At 33.9% G+C, this 16,993-nt stretch overlaps 1 protein-coding gene across 7 annotated transcripts in view; it reads right to left on the minus strand.

Moving 5' to 3' along the window:
- The window catches only part of LOC123312153 (sodium bicarbonate cotransporter 3), a 107,912-nt gene that overhangs the window by 76,155 nt on the left and 14,764 nt on the right, over positions 1 to 16,993 (minus strand). For 5 of the 7 annotated variants that reach the window (XM_044896410.1, XM_044896409.1, XM_044896407.1 and 2 more), the window contains exon 1: positions 9,327 to 9,584. In XM_044896410.1, the coding sequence (XP_044752345.1) occupies positions 9,327 to 9,414 (88 nt within the window). In that variant the 5' untranslated portion in view covers positions 9,415 to 9,584. Of the gene's footprint in view, positions 1 to 9,326; positions 9,585 to 16,993 lie in introns of those variants that run through there. The other 2 variants (XM_044896406.1, XM_044896408.1) reach the window with 2 other exon arrangements.

Consider the following 16,993-nt stretch of genomic DNA (forward strand, 5'->3'; position numbering starts at 1 on the left):
ATACCTTCGTAAATCTGCTTACCACTTTAAATACAGGTACTTGATGATGCTCGATACTCCAATTTTTCAATTTTCACAATTTCGGTGGACATCTTTTTTTTTTAATTTATTCCGTAACTGGTTTACTTTTTTGACCTCAAACTTCACTCTGGTAGTTCTAATGAATTATTGTTCTATGGTAAAGCAATATTTTTTTATGAATGGAACTGGTCTAGGCTAACTAGATCTCAATACATCCTCGTGAATAGTATATTTGAAGTTCAGATGTAGAGCACTTCTGTAATTGATTATGTTTTTCTTTTGTTGAAATTTTTTTCTGTGTAATTGTTTTCTTGTGTTCGTTCCTATTATAAATGAATAAATAAATAAAACTCAAAAACCCCTTTAATTCCCAACTGTTTTCAGCAATAGTTTATGTATTTCAGAGGAAGCTAAATGTTACAAGCAGCTCGAAGCCATAAATTGGTTTGAAATCTACATATTATCGTTTTTTGAAGGTTGTCAAACAAAAATAATATAAAATTTTGAGTGTTGTTGATGTATACAGGGTGTTTCATTGGTAAATGAACATGGTGTAACCTGAGCTACAGCTACCCTAGGCGAGTCCAGAAAACCTATATATGATAGATCCAATCAATTCCATAACCGAGATACAGGGTCTTTCATGTGTTCACCTAAAATTTCAATTTCTCATAACTTTTGAACTATCCAGTATAGTCGGTTGCTATTTGGAATATATGATTCACTTGCACAGTTCGATATATTCACATTTAAATTTTCAAAAAATTTCAGGTCCGTAATTGAAAAATATAGGACTTCTTCCAAGCTGGGTTTCAACATCCTGTATATCAAAATTTTTGGATTTGATGGAGATATTTGAAAAGAGCAGAAAATTTTCAATGAGATTCAGTAGATTTCATTGTCCCGCACGTCATTTTGCTCAAAGGAAACTCCAGGGAAAGCGAAGTGAGAAATGTTTTCTTTGCTTATTTTGGTTACAACTCGTTCTAAGTAAGTGAATCATATATTCCAAATATCCTATATACAGGGTTGGGATAAAGTTTGGCACCAAATTAATATATTTAAAACGGAACGGACGGTAATTATTTCTTCTTTTTATAGATTTTCATAAAAAATACGTCATGAAAAGCAGAAAGAGTTATTTAATACAAAGTATTTCGTTTTATTTCTCACTATTGAAACAACGATTTATTCATTTGAATGGATTTTTTCTCCAATGTACAAAAAGACTGAATTTCTTCTTTTTTCAGATAATTTTTATATGGAACCCGATATGGACAGATCCGAAACAAGGTGCACTTTCAGAATCTGCAGAAATATACAGGGTGTCCCATTTAAATAAAAAAAAGTTTTGTCATTTCCGGTTAAACCGGAAGTATCTCATTAATGAAGATAGGCTCATCAGATGCATTGTAGTCCATTACACTCAGCTGCCAAATTTCAAAAATATCGCCCGTTTTGTTTTAAAGATATTAATTTGGTGCCAAACTTTATCCCAACCCTGTATACCTATCTAATATATGGGTTTTTTGGACTCGCCTAAGATAGCTCTAGCTCAGGTTACCGTATATTCATTTACTAATGAAACACCCTGTATATCCACATCTCTGGGTGCAACTCGGTTTCCTCTTTCATTTCATAGTCAAAACTTCCTGCCAACCTTCCATTTCACCTAGCCCCATTTTTGAGATTTCAATGATATTGAGTATGATTATTGATTACAGTAGGTTTAATATGTTAAAACCGAAACAGTGGAAAAATCACAATATTTCCGTTCTGATATTTTCACATGAATTGTATGCACTATACATAATAGCACATCGTTATCTCAGAATGAGAGTTCGCAATTACATATGACAAGGAACTGAAGGGAAACGAGTGACAACTGGATTATCAAAAAAATCGATAACACTTGTATGTCACTAACAATCTGAAACATTGATTCTCAGTCGAAGCAAATCTAAATCTGCATGCAACCGCATCTGCCTTGAACTGATTCGAGAATTGCTAAAGGTTGCGAACAAGAGGTTACCCACAAACAGATAAGACAATGCTATCAACCTTGATTCTTGTCAAAAATGAGGTATCGATAAATCTGTTTACATTTGTACTCATAATCAGAGACTAGAAGAAAATAAACAAGGAATACCTCTGTTTATTTCCAGTAGTAATGAATATCTTCTGACCTCGTTGTCCTTTCGAGTTCACTGAACAGTAAATGATGACATTGAAATTGATTTAATGTATCTATCCATCTGAATATATTTATTTATGCATACAAATTTTCCCATTGAGAAAAAGTAAATTATGTTGGGATTTTTTCACCTCTTCCCTTGAAATCCATTGAAAGTGGATAACATGGATACCGCTATACCGAATACTTCATCCCGAAACGTAGAAAATATCTGAATAGGTTCCTTTCTATACCGGCATTTCAGAAACAACAACTTCAAAAATATGAAAGGCCTTGAGGGCTAGTAATATGTACCATTTACTGGAGAATTCGATATGAACTGAATGGAATATATGAAATATTCGATATATTCAGTAAATGAAACGGAGTTTATTCTACAAGCGTGAAGGTATCTCAAGAACTAATGCTTGAAAAGAATTATTTCGATATTAGTGCCGTCTTAAGCCCGTTTGTAAAAACCGAGAATTCTCTACCAAATTTTGGTAAGAAAACGGAAGAGATTATTTTGTATGCAACTGAACAGAGAATTCTACCGAAAGTGCGTATGTAACGGTAAAGAATTCACGGCGCGTGAAATCTCGAGTAAATTTTCTAGAGAATTCTCGGTTGCAAACGGGCTTTAAAGTTGAACCCTATTACCTTTAGAACACAACTTGCAAATGCTCTTCATAGCTTAGAAAGCTGGAAGTTTACCTAGCAGAATCAGGATAATAATATATAATAATACTTTCGTCCACCTGAGGAAGAAGTGGAAATCAAACACGAAATCTTACACGACGACACGTGTAAGTTTACCACGAAAGACTCTCCAGGTGGTTAAGATAATACAGTAGGTACCTATACAGGGTGATTCAAAACTCGACTCGAAAAATTAAGGGGCATATAGAGATTGATATTCTGGAATAAACGTAAAAAAAAATTTGGCCGATGAGGCTTCGTTTCCGAGTTTTTGGAAATTAATGTTTCTGTATGCAACCAATTAAATTTCATAAATAACAGTAAGCCTAGAAATAAAGGAGATGAATGTCACCTGGTGACAGATCACTTATTGTCTGCCAATTTAAAAGTTGTTTTGCTGGTTTAGGCCTCCTGTTAAATATGCAGTTTTCTAACGAAAACTATGCAGATCTTATTTTTGTGTACGGTTTTTGTGATGGCAACTCATTAAAAGCTTGACGGGAGTACAACATGAGATTTCCTAATAGACGACAACCATCTCGCCGGGTGTTTTCTGGCGCTTATCAAAGACTGGCATTTCTCATGCTGGTGCTGGTGGTGCTACCCGGAGTAATTACTATTATGCTGTGAGAGAAGAAGAAGTGATAGATTGTGTGCTCGATATTCCGGAAATAAGTACTAGATGTGTCCCAAAGTTTTGCTTGGAGAACCTTGAAAACCGTTTTCCTTTCATTTCATAAACAAAAAGTTGATCAAATTCACAATCTCGCCTTTTGTCAATGGCTTCTTCAGCTTCTTCAGGTCGGACGAAGGTAAATTTACTTGAGATGGCATGAACAACTCACATAATGAACATGTATGGTCTCTAGAAAATCCTCACGCTTTTAAAAGAAGGGGTTTTCAACAAAGATTTTCCATTAATGTATGGGGCGGAGTCTTTAACGAAAAATTACTACCAATCCAAGTCCTGCCTAATCATTTCAATGCCGATGCGTACTTGCAGTTTTTGGAAAACAATCTCGATAATTTGCTAGAAGATTTTCCTGTGGATTTGGTATACAATTGTAGGTGTTATCAGCACGATGGAGCACCACCGCATGTTGGACGAAATGTTGTCGCCTTGTTAAACAAAAATTTCAATGGTAGATGGATTGGTCGGCGTGGTCAGGTGCTATGGCTAGCGAGATCGCCTGATTTGAATCCTTTGGATTTGTATGGGGACATTTGGGACAACAAGTTTAAGAAGTGGACATTAATGATAAAGAACAATTAATGGAACGAATTATTAACGCAGTCAAATACACTCATAATAGGCAAAACATGCAATTAGTGTACTTTTATTCTGCGTTGCCAAGCATATATCGATGATAATGGTGGCAGTTTTGAACATATCTATGATAAAAAAATTTCTGTATTTTCATCAGCTATTTAAGTTCCAAATTGATGACCTGCAGACATTTTGAACACTTATATCTCGGAAACAGGGCAATATCCAAAAATTTTATTTTACTTTTTCTATAAAGAATAGCAGCCTGCATACGTTCCTCAATTTTTCGCCTCGAGTTCTGAATCACCCTGTATTTCAATTTTTGTATGTAATGCCTCCAAACAATAGAAGAAACTAGTGTTATAAGAAAACACGTGTAGGTATAGTAAAATATTCATGATTAGTGAAAATCATGTAAATACTCAGTTTCTTTTTTTATTGCTGTGTTGACATCAGTTATTCGTCTCATCCTTCTGATTCGAAAATTGGAAGTTGACATTTTTTTACAAAGATTTTCAATATGCTTGTGCGTCTGTTTCGCTCATTTTTGTTTTTTCATGCAAGTCAGATCTATCGTCTGATCTATTTAGAATAACCACAAGATCAGCATAGCTATACAGCACTTGATAGATGTTACATTATAAAACAAGTCGTTTATAAACAAAACGTAGAAAATTGAGCCTAAAATTGATCCCTGAGGGACACCACAGTTCGATATGTTGTTTAATTGTGGCGAATTATACAGGCAGTTCTACTAGCACCGCCTCGGCCTATATTTGCGCAACGGACAAGTATTAACAAGATTTTATAATGTGCCCGAGAATTATTCCTAGAAGTGCACAACCTCAAAATATTTTCGAATATACAGAGAGAGTGTCCCACAGAAAATTAATTGAAAAATAGAAGCGAGTACCTACTGTAAATAAATGTTCGGACGGAATTAAAGCTTCAGTATACAATGGTTTTAATTGTGTCACTCGTACCTTTTCAATATTTAGTTATGTTTCACTTTACTTAAGAATCTTTCGTGACCCAAGTGGTCTTTATAGACGAATATCCTATGAAGTGGTCTGCTATAAAAATAATTTCAGATATGATTAATGATGTCTGTAGCAGCATTTTCATACAATTTTTATTGTTTTTTTAACCTCAAACATACTTGTTCCTGTAAAGAAATGAAAATCTTAATTGCTTCATACAGTGTTCGGATCAGTAAATGAAGTAAATATCTTCAAAAAGAAGAGGACGATATTTATGAAACTTTGCGAGTATAATGACGCATGACGCATCTAATGCCATATTTCTTGTCACTTTTGTACCTCGGTTCAACCGGAAATTGCCTCAACTTTTATTATAAAATATGTGAGAAACCCTGTATATTTCTGCATATTTTAGATAACTTTAGATTCAGAATCCACACATACGCTCAGAGGAAATATTTCCCAAAGTTTTGAACTTTAATAGCAATTCGACCTCATGTTCGAACATGTTACATTGTTAGATGCGTATTTTAGTGTTCTATGAAATTATAAGATAAAAGTAGGAAACTCGTTTTGGAACATCCTGTATATCACAAACCAAGTCTTTTCTGCACGAAACTCAACCTCAGGATGTCAGTGACCTACTTTCGAAATTTCAGCTCACTAAAACATAAATGCCTAGGGATCCATGCTATTGAATTTTTTTGTGGAAAACCGTTAATATCTCCGAAAGTGTCAGGAATAAGGATAGGGGAGTACTAAAAAACATACTTGAGGATTGAGAAGCGAAAAAAAGGTATAATAAATAGGGTATCCCTCTTGAAATAACGAAGTTTGTAGTAGTTTTTCCTAAAAAGCGACACAGTCGCAATGACCGATATGTACTTTGTTTACGATCTTTCTTATTTTTTTTCTCAAAATCCGTGAATTTCAGCATTGCGTATTAACTGATATGTGTTGAATACTCGAAGATTCTAGCAATAAATTACAAGAGACTTTGTTTGTTAAGAATGGATCAAGCTATTAAAAATTGATTTTCTTAATTTAAATTGTGAATATCAAAAAAAGTTTCTTACGAAACAACGTTGTTCATAGAGGAACACCGCCGAAAAATATTTGAATACCTTCTCACTCGACTAAAATATCTGCTTGATTTCATTGTTGCTGTAAGAAAAAAATTTAATACTTCTCCTCTTCAGGGGGCTGTAACTAAACAGGCTAGGCTCAAAAAAGGAAAGACTATATGAAAGGGGGTGAATTTGGGTAATTAATTATTTTCTGAAACTTTATTCCGGCCACCTGCTGAAGAAAGAATTGTTAGATGATTTTACTTTTTTGCCATTGTGAGCCCTCATTATATGGTATAGTTTCTAGAATTTTTCGTTTTGGATGTCGTTGTGAACATTTTATATTTGGTACGATCTTAAATGCCTCTTGTTTTTTCGGTAGGTGGAAATTGCGTATTTTCATACTTGTATTTGTAGACCGTTTTAAATTTGTAGAGTCCTAAAAATACCCAAATGCGGGTCGAAACGTCGACTAATGAAATAATAAATAGAGAATTCTGAGAAAGAAGTTTTCCTACGTCTCTTATCCAGTTTTGCCGGTAATTGATAATGTTTACTTATTCTCCATCTGAACTATAAGCAGAATTCGAACACATAATGCCAACTCCCCAAATTTATCTCTTGACTTCAGAAGAATTTTCGTAGTATCTATATATTATATTCTACGAAATTTGTGGAGATCGTGTTTTTCTGTAATTACATGCTAAATATGAAACATTCAAATTGCATTTCTTAGTATAATTCTCGTTAATATGCCTAGGGTGCGATATCTTTTGTTGTCGATTTGATCCAGAAAAAAATGCAGCATTGTTCAATGTTAGGGTGACCGGCCACCGAATGCGAAGTTGCGCGAAGTTGAGCATTTTCAGTACTAATATAATTGACAAGCGATATTGAAGAGACTTAAAGAGAAAGATATTTTGAATAGCTTTCTGGAAGATAGGGCCACAAAGTATGAAAATTTTTCAATTATGATGCACCAAAGCGTTTGATGAAATTGATTTTCTCAATCCTGGAAATAACAACTATCTAACAACCTTACATTCAGAAGAATATACGTATTATTCCTATATCTCAGAAACCAGTTTTCCCATTAACTATCGCATTCGAACTCTCAATATACCCTTGCTCTTTTTCTTTTCGAATTCATGGAGTTCACCCCCGGAAGAACGAATGAAATTTAATTTGAAAACCAATTTCTCAAAAATGAATTCAAACCAAAACCTTTTGGCTCAAAATTCTAAATGAGATACATTTGAGCAAAATGATAGCTGTCAAATCCTTACTATGAATATTGTGAAAGTCCGAGTGTTTGTCAGTTTGTTTGTACACTCGTCTTACATAACTACGGAACCAGATGCCCAAATTTGATGGGAATTTTATTATAGTGTAGTGTAGCTAATTTATTCGAGTAGGTTTTCGAGTAAAATTTCTAACTATATAATGAGGAGATGACAACAAATTTTTTTTTTCCTTAAACATGACGTGAATGAAGCCGTTGATTTCAGGTTTTTATGGCCGACGCTGGGTAAATTATAAGAGATATAGCAAAATGATCAACTACAATTTTGTAAAGCTCGATAAGTTCAATTAAGAATTCCGGGATTGCATATATCTTACTTTCGAGGATAACCCTCGAAAACCAATTTTATTATTTTTAATTCAATCCAGAATAATGTTCCATTCGAATAGGTTTTTTGACTGGCATGGAATGAATCGTAGGTCGTAACTCAATCGAGGCAATAGGGAATTGATAATTGCAGTTTTTTTATCGTGAAGGCTTTCGTCATATCCCTATATTGATGTTTTTATTATGATTGTTGTTTATTAATTATTGAATTGATGTGGCGGATACCCGATGAAAATTAATAATCGAACTGAAAACAGATTTTTCTGAATTTCCAAAAAATGAGTTTTCAAATCATTACACGCTTTTCGGCTATTTTGATAGCATCATATGCTTTGAAACTTTTGCATGCCATAAACAAAAAGAAAATATGTCTAAAAACTAAAACAGGTGTTGGAAACAAATAATTACTGATATTTACTCAAATTCGAAAATTACCAAAATCGGTTGAGTCGCTCGAAAGTTATCACAAAAAATCGAATAATGGGATTTCGATTTGAAGGCACATCTTCGCATAGGGGGGTTTTGAAAAAAAATAAAGTATTCCTATTTCGTCTTTGTATAGTATACCTACTTTATTCACACCTTAGAAAGAGTCACGTAATGTAGAATGACTGTAGTAGTTTTTTGGGGAAAAATGAATTTCTTCATGAAATTTGATGAATACTTAAAGCCCGATTGGCCAACAATTTAAAGAATGTGCATATTTCAAAATGGTTCAATGTATCTCCATAACTTGTCAAAGTACGAAGTTGGGATTGTTTTCCCAGCTATTCACATGGTTTTCCGCATATCTATGGGTTTATTATTTCGAGAAAACCTATAGATTTGATTCATTGCTAACCCCTTTACACATAAATTATTATTTCGAAAAACAGAGACCTCAGTCACCCTCTAGCCTTTCTATGAGGTGTTAACGGATTATATATCTATTCATTCTGGTACACTTTGTATAATATGATCAAAAAAATGTTCAAAAGGACGAAAATAATATTCTGGAATACGAATCAATCAATCTGTTGTTATATTTCTGCTCTCCATTGAAGATTTCAGGAAGTTTTGAAATTTTTCATTATAAATAAGTAATCAATTAAAGCGGTTTTCTCGGATTTGACCGGATATAATTATTGAGAATATTTGATATTGAGGGTGAGAATTCTCAAAATTTCGAAATTTATGAGGAACAAAACGAAACATGTATTGAACTACGAGACAAGGCATGCCATGTTATTGAAGTATTTTCCAAGATCAGATACAGGATCGAAGTTATTCTGAATGATCATTTTTGCGTCAACATTGGAGGCTTATTTCATTGATTTCCCAAAACACGAAATGCAATGGGATTGAAAAATTACTAAACGAAAATTCAAGTTTGGAGATGAAACACTATATTTTATGTTGCGCCATAAAACAGTCAAGAAATTGAAAATCAAACTTTTCATTGAACGACCTCAGCAAAAGTTTTTATTTATTCGTCATTCACAAAACTCACCTTCAAAGTCCTTCTCGTCAAAAGCCAGAGATTTATGTGCACCAGGGTCTCTAGATGCTTCATCATCAACATGATCTCGGTTGTCCATTATTCAAAAACGTAACTGGAATCGAAAAAAACGCACAAATAAACAAATAGATCCACAGAGAACATCAAATTTCAAAGTAATTCACATAATTCACGAATATTTCCGATAACGTTTTGCTGCTAGTTGTATTATAGAGCACGGCCGCTTATTTACTGAGCGAGTTATCAAATTGTCCTGTACCAAAATAAAGGAAACATTATATCAGACGTTACATTACGATAACTGAAGGCTGTTTCCGAGTTTAATCTACTTTTAATTAAGTAGTTTTCGTTAGAAGGTATCTCGTGGATTGAATATCAAATAGCAGATAATGAGATTATAGATTATTCAAATTCTTCGAAACCAGAGATGTTTCAACACAGAGAAGAGGAGAGAAAATTAGGACAATCTCCAAAATATCACACTAACTCTAACTATGGAAAATTTTTATATTTAGGTGTGAATTTCTCCTATGGTTACTCGGAATAACTTATTTGTTGTTCTCTTCATTGAACTTGAAGAACCAGTGTGTGTGGGAAGTGGAAAGCACATTTCATAATGTGCTTCATATTCACTTATTCACCTTCATAGCTGAATAAGTGAATATAGACTTTGGAGTTCACTGAAATAATCTGAATGATATTAGAAGTATGATGTGGGCTATTTCCATGATTTTCGGATATCATTCGAGACAATAATCCAAAATGATGGAAATAGCCCCATTAACTGTTCATCTTCAATTATTTCCGGTCAAAAGTGGTACACTCTGACGATGGTATTTCTGTTAACCATAATACATATTTGATATTTAATATTTAATGGTTTTTTAGTATTTGATATGAACGCTGTTTAACGAGTAGACAGGCAAACGAAAACTGGGAGTAGAGGATATCAAATTTGATTGAGTATTCAAGTGATTTATGCAACTATTGAATACTCAGTGAAATAATTAATAGATATCGTGGCCTTGAAAATAACGGGCAGGTTATTATGATTATTGTTTATTTCACAATTGGTATGTGGATTATCAATTTTGCGTTTAACTCAAAAATGGTGTCTTTTCTGTAATAGCGAACTCGTAAAAACAGTTTGACTTCGTTGAAAATTCATGCGATACTCTGAAAATTTTCATTTCAATTCTCTTCGATAATTAGTACCTACATGTCCCATATGACGTCTTTCGGAATGTAAGATGATGAATTTCTTCTCGAACCATAATACAGCAATTTTCCGATGGTAGATACGTTTTTTAATCAAGCTCAAATAGTCCGGTAAAATGTAGCTAACACCTCAAAGTGACCTAGGAAATCGTTTTAAAAAGAATATTCTCCAAAATGAATAATCTGAGTCTGAACCCCTCCACGCATTGAGAATAACTTTAGGTCTCTCAAAAACGTCGAAATTTTTAACCTTCTTCAGTGTACACTAGAAACTCTCAACACACCAGCGAAAACTTCAAAGTAAGACCAATTTGCGAGCATTAAATTTTGCGTTGATATTAACCCCACCAAATTTTGAATTCGAACAATTGATAAGGGGGTTATCGAGTCGAAGACGGCAATTTTTCCCATAACTGCTAAAATGTACCATTTGTCGACATTCTGTCGTCTGTAGTATCCAAAGTACTGATCCTGTCAAATCACTTTTTGGGTCAAAGTTGTAAAGAATTTGACGACTATTCCAAAGAATGTCTAAATTTCAAACTTTGACTAATTTTGATCATACTTTCGTGTCAAATCTCAAAAACTATCATCTTGGTATATCTTGTTTCCTGAACAATATTTCTTATATTCAGACTGTTCAGATCTGCCTACCCATGCAATTGAGTCATATAATCTTTCAAATGTTACGCGATGTACATATGTATACTGTATTCACTTTCATAAAAGTACATACTCGGTTTGCCATGGAAATTTGACACACTCCACACTGTATAGTTTGACGCTTGTCAAAACATTTTGTGTTTTAAATCATCTCTATGTTGTCCGTTCTATATAGAAGTCTGAGTAATTACGTACGTATTTCTCACAATGTGAATTTACGTCCGAAAGTAAACTAATTCGAAAATCTGCTATGAAAGTAATTGATGTTTATACAAACTGATTTGCGCGAGAAGAATTAATAATGAATATCTTCTTTGGCTTATATTGAAAACGTTAGCTGCTGAGTTGTTGAATTCAAAAAAATCAAACCAAAGATGAAATGCATCCGATGCTGTGGTAGGGAATGGGAATCTCTCAAGGGAAGAAATAATGGATAATTACAAGAGTGTTGAATTTTTTAAAATTCTTTATTTTCATCCTCTTCAATCACAATAAACATAATACTTATTGAATATGTTCGATGTACCGTCTGATATATTGTACATTTTTGAATATCAGGATTACTTTTTGAATGAATGGCCCTCATTGCTTAATAACACTTCTTGATACTCTGCCTTCTCTGTTTTCAATCACTTTCGACATTTTTGTGATATTAATTAATATTAGATGACTGAAGAAAATTATTTCATGGCCAGCCGAGTGCTTTCATGAAAGTGAATGGAGTTACCTACACATGTATAAACATATATTTTAAAGAAATATTGTGGTATGGAAAAATAATTATGGATGTCTTCCATTGAGTGTAATACTGCAAACTGCAAGAAGTTTTGTCAATGAAATTGAAATTTTCAATTGAAACTATTGAGAGACAAAGTTTCATTGGAAGCAAATAATAAGTAATTATTCTACGATTAATGAAACAAATAAAATTAATATTAAACGAAAATAAGTATAAAAGCAGAAGTGCAAGCAAATTCTTTACAGAAAAATTGAATATTCAAATCTTCCTCGGATTTTTTGGCGTAGGTACTTGTATCCTCATTTTACTCTTCTACACTATCTTCTGGGTCATCTTCAATCTTCTCCTTTGATATTCAGGCACATTGTTCAACATTTAAGTCCTGCTCTTCAACGACACCTGCAGCTCTCTTCAATAGCGAAAAATGGAGTGAAGCACCTCGGTGGGACAGGTTCCTTCAAAGTAGTCAGTGGGACCGCGACTTTCTACTTCCACCCCGAATCGAGGTTTTTTTCTATCCTGCATCGCACCTGCACCTGGTGGTATGGGTGGGGGATTTGTTCCCTTGCTGCTGTTAAGGTAGGAGGAAGGGGTAAAAGGCTAAATGTTGCCTTTGAAAATATTTTGGTAAACACCTCGAACCACTACACGTCAAGTGTCTAGGCTGTGGCCCTCCCAGCGTGGGTACACTTCAATCCAGAATTTTTCCCCCTCACTCATTACCGCATCATGAGATGAATCAGGATTTTGGAATTACTGGGTAGCATCCTGCAACTGCGACGTACCTACTTCATATTCCCCCGCCGAACCCTTACCCTTTCACAAGGTGGATGTTTTTACACATTTCACAATCGTAGGATGCCAGAGCAGTGAGAAGAATGATCTGTATCTTCTTCTACAATTTCCACACTATTACTAATAAGTTATAAGGCTTGTTCTATAGGTGGGAGTCGGTCTGATTGTGCCTGATATAATTGCACATTGTTTGATTGTGTGGTTGTGGCAGATATATTGACGAGTTTTTTGTGTGCGCTATTGTACCATACTGGTGTTTCTACATTCCGTATAAGTTGTTTTATGGCCCCGGATTCTGTCTTATAAAGAGTGCAATATCATGACGCGTGGTACGATAAAACAATGTAGACGAAATAAAACTATCTAGCTACATTACGATAATATTGTAGTTAATAAAATACTATAAAAATTTTCAAAAATATATGTTTTCAACTCTTCCGGCCTTTTTTTTGGAACTGAGCCATCGATTAACGCACCCCGACTCACTGGAATGTTGGCATGAACTCATACCTATCATTTTCTATGAATTTTTTTTCAACGCGCTATAAAATACGGGGTCAAATAAGTGGAAGTTGTCTATCGGCATCCGAAAATAGATTGCTCGATCTGTTTATCTAATCTGTCGAATATCGATTAGGCTAACACTCGACTGAAAAATTTTTTTAATTCCGGGACCGAAATGTCCTGATACCGTACAGTGTTCCACCTAAGCGTTCTAAGCTGGTTATTGCATTTCTTGACTCAATTATTGAGCAAAATTGAAAAGTGAACCACGGCTTTTCAAATATATGTATATGTTACGGCTAAAGATAGGTGTGAACATAAACTCAAGATTAGCCGGCTAAACTTAGGTTTAGCTTCGGCTATTTGCTAATGTTAGTTTCTTCTATCCTTAGCCGGCTAAACTTAAGTGTAACCACATCCCATCGGCTAAAAATGTAGAAGCTAATAAAAAAGGAGAAAATTATTGGCAAGGCTTGAGGGGCGCAAATTTTCGGCAATTGAAAAAAAGTGAAGAAATGGTAATATAATCAAACTATTAATGCAACGTATTTTTGTATGAATTTCACATATTTTTAATAGCGGAAAAGCATTCTGTTAAGAAGTTGAGAATGAACATATATTTGTTTCTAATGTGTCTCAACGTAATCTTATTAGCGAATCTAAAAATCTAAACGCCCGATGACAAAATTCAAGCGAATATGCTACTTTGAGTGTGAGAAAACTGATAATGGTTATCTTTCATCTTGTTATTATTCATAATTTGCATAAGACAAGAATGATGCCGCGAACTTCTTCATCGAAATACCAAAGGTCAAATTCTAGGGAAATATAAGTAGCAGTACTAAATCTTTTCTGTAGCTGACCGGACTATTTGGCTGATAAGCTTTACGATGACTGCACTTGAATCCTACGGAATGTTTCATCAAAGGTGGTGACACGCCGTATTTTGGAATCCGTATGTTCAATGACTTGGGAAGAAATTTGCAACAAAATCAGCTAGAAAAACTGTTTTCAACTATATTCATGTTCGTAGTTTTTTTCTGTTTTTTGCAAAAGTATTGTTTGGAAAGAAATTGAAACATTAGAAACTATATCTTTTCCATTTCGTAGAAAATTTTTTCATAAACCCAATTATTGAAGGGTGAGGAAAATATACTTTTGTTCACAGAAAAAAATTTGTATGTATGTCTAATATCTTATATTTCATTTCCTTGTGAAGTCATATTCTGGTTTTTCACAGGACAATTGACTATTCACGTTCCTATTGTCCTGTGGAAAACTGTATATCTAACTTCTGCATTAATCTCCTAAACAGATGAAAATAACTCATTAAAAGTTAAATTGAAAACCCATGGGCGTTATATAGCAAAACCTCAATACAATAGTATTCGATGCTATTTTGCATACTTCAATTCTAAAAATTGAAACAAAAACGTGGCCTCGTGCTTTCGTCTTCTCTTATCCGATCATTCAAAAGACATCACCCCTCCGCGTATCCATTGAATACATTTTAGCCGTTTCGTTTTGTGTAATGCGCACATTAGCCAGCTAAAGATTAAATCTCTTGACGCAGATGAATATTTTATCGAACTTTAGCCGGTCCTCGAATATGACCTTAAGTTTAGCCGGCTAATCTTGAGTTTATGCTCACACCTATCTTTAGCCGTATATACGGAAAGGATAAAATCTTTCCATTGGAATTCAAACTTGAATGATTTGGGCCCGGTTGCACCGTTCATGTTTAAGACAAGTTTTGAGTTGACCCTAGATCAATTTTGACAGTTTCGTTAATTATGTCAGGTTGAACTGGGATTCACGTTGAAATCGGCTTAATACTGGACTGAACAATCAGGCATCAGAGATAATTTCTGACAATTTTTGTTTCTTTGAAACTTTTACGGTTTTCCCGAAAAAGGCAAAATCAATTCTGAAAAACATACAACATTTATGAATATTTAATCCATTCACTTTTATTTTAGCACTCGGTTGGCCATGGAAATTTGACACATTTCACTCTGTATAGTACGAAAATGTGGGGTTATGACGCTTGTCAAAACATTTTTGGATTTTAAATCAACGCTATGTGGCCCTTTCTACGTAAAAGTCTCTGTTATTATGTATTTTATCACAATGTCGAATCTCTTTGGAAAATATGTGACGAGCATAATTGAAGATTATACAAACTGATTGAAGGCATACCAAATCTAGTTATTGGCATGGAAAATACAAGAGATCAGTATAATATCATAATATGCACTAGCTTGAGTAGAGGTAATGTTCGTTATCTTCTTTGGCTAAAGTTTGAATACGTTATATCAGTTGTAGATTTCAAAAGTATTAACCCGAAGATGAAATGCATATGAGGCAGTGGTTAGGAATGGCTATCTCTCGAAGGAATTAACAGATAATTACAAGAATGTTGAATTCTTCAACAAAAAATCATCTTGCATCAATGGAAGTCAAAATAAAGGAAGTTTCAAGTCAAGCTGAACTTCACCTTCGAACAAAAATTTCACATGAATGAACAATAAACAGGACAACTGGCTCGTATTTGGGGCTGTTCATCTTAATACATTGATATAATGATAATAATAAGGTATTTATTGGTACCTTGAGATATTTACAATGTATAGGACAAGTCAAATGAAAAATAAAAGAATCAATTTTCGGGAACTTATTCTACGATGACATTTATCGAAAATCCTGTGGTAACGTTTCGCATCAATTCAACCAAACATAAAATTCTCAAATGCCACCACTTTTTGGGTCTCCCAATAGAAAGAAATTCTTTGTCATCCTCTTCATTTACAATCTTTCTGATTGTGGAAATATTCAGCTGAAATATAAGTCGTTTAGATTCAGATGAAACATTATATAAATTCTCTTACATTGAATATGTTCGCTACCGTCTGACGTATTGTGGATATTAGAAAATCAAGGTATAACTATTTGAATGAGCGGACCAGAATTCTAAATAGCACTTCCCGAAACCCTGTCTTCTCTCTTTTTCAATCACTTTCGGCATTTTCGTAATAAAAATTGATATTAGTTGTGGCAACGGCGTTATGACATTAACGACATTTCATGAGTGCCAACCTGCTAAAATAAATTTGAATGGAGTATAGTGGTAGTTTCATATTAATTTCGAGACATTTTATCGAATCTAGTCTGAAAATCTAAAATCGAAATTCATTCATGCTGTCTATGGGTTATTGAATAATTGATGTTAAAATTACAATTTTCAACTGAATTGACAATCAATTGACTTCAACGAATCTTTTGAATTTCGATGTTAGATTTCTCCAGTTCAAATTTGATTGCGCGTTTAACTGTTGGCACGCAAAGATAAAAAGTGTTGTATGAAAATTACTCATGCGTTCAAAATTATCGAATATTTGCCAAAATTCGTTATTTTGAAAGAGGTGGTACTGCATAATTTCACTCCAGCCATTGTCGCCTTCATCTAATTAACTACGGATTTTTTTTTGAGGATAACTGGCTGGTTACAATACAATCTATACACAAGAATTTTTGAATGATATTTTCATCGCAATCATAGAAATCGCTCTTCATAAATATTACATTGTATCCAAGTAGTCATTATATTCATTAAATCCAATAGGACTATAACATACGTCTTGCCTGAGGCTGCAACTCTGTATGCTGAAACAGTTGCAATTAATTCATTGGAACATCTCCGGTAATTTGATGATAAGTGCTTACGAATCTCATAATCTCA

This window comes from Coccinella septempunctata, chromosome 4, assembly GCF_907165205.1.
Source record: "Coccinella septempunctata chromosome 4, icCocSept1.1, whole genome shotgun sequence".
In the NCBI taxonomy this organism is placed as follows: domain Eukaryota; kingdom Metazoa; phylum Arthropoda; class Insecta; order Coleoptera; family Coccinellidae; genus Coccinella; species Coccinella septempunctata.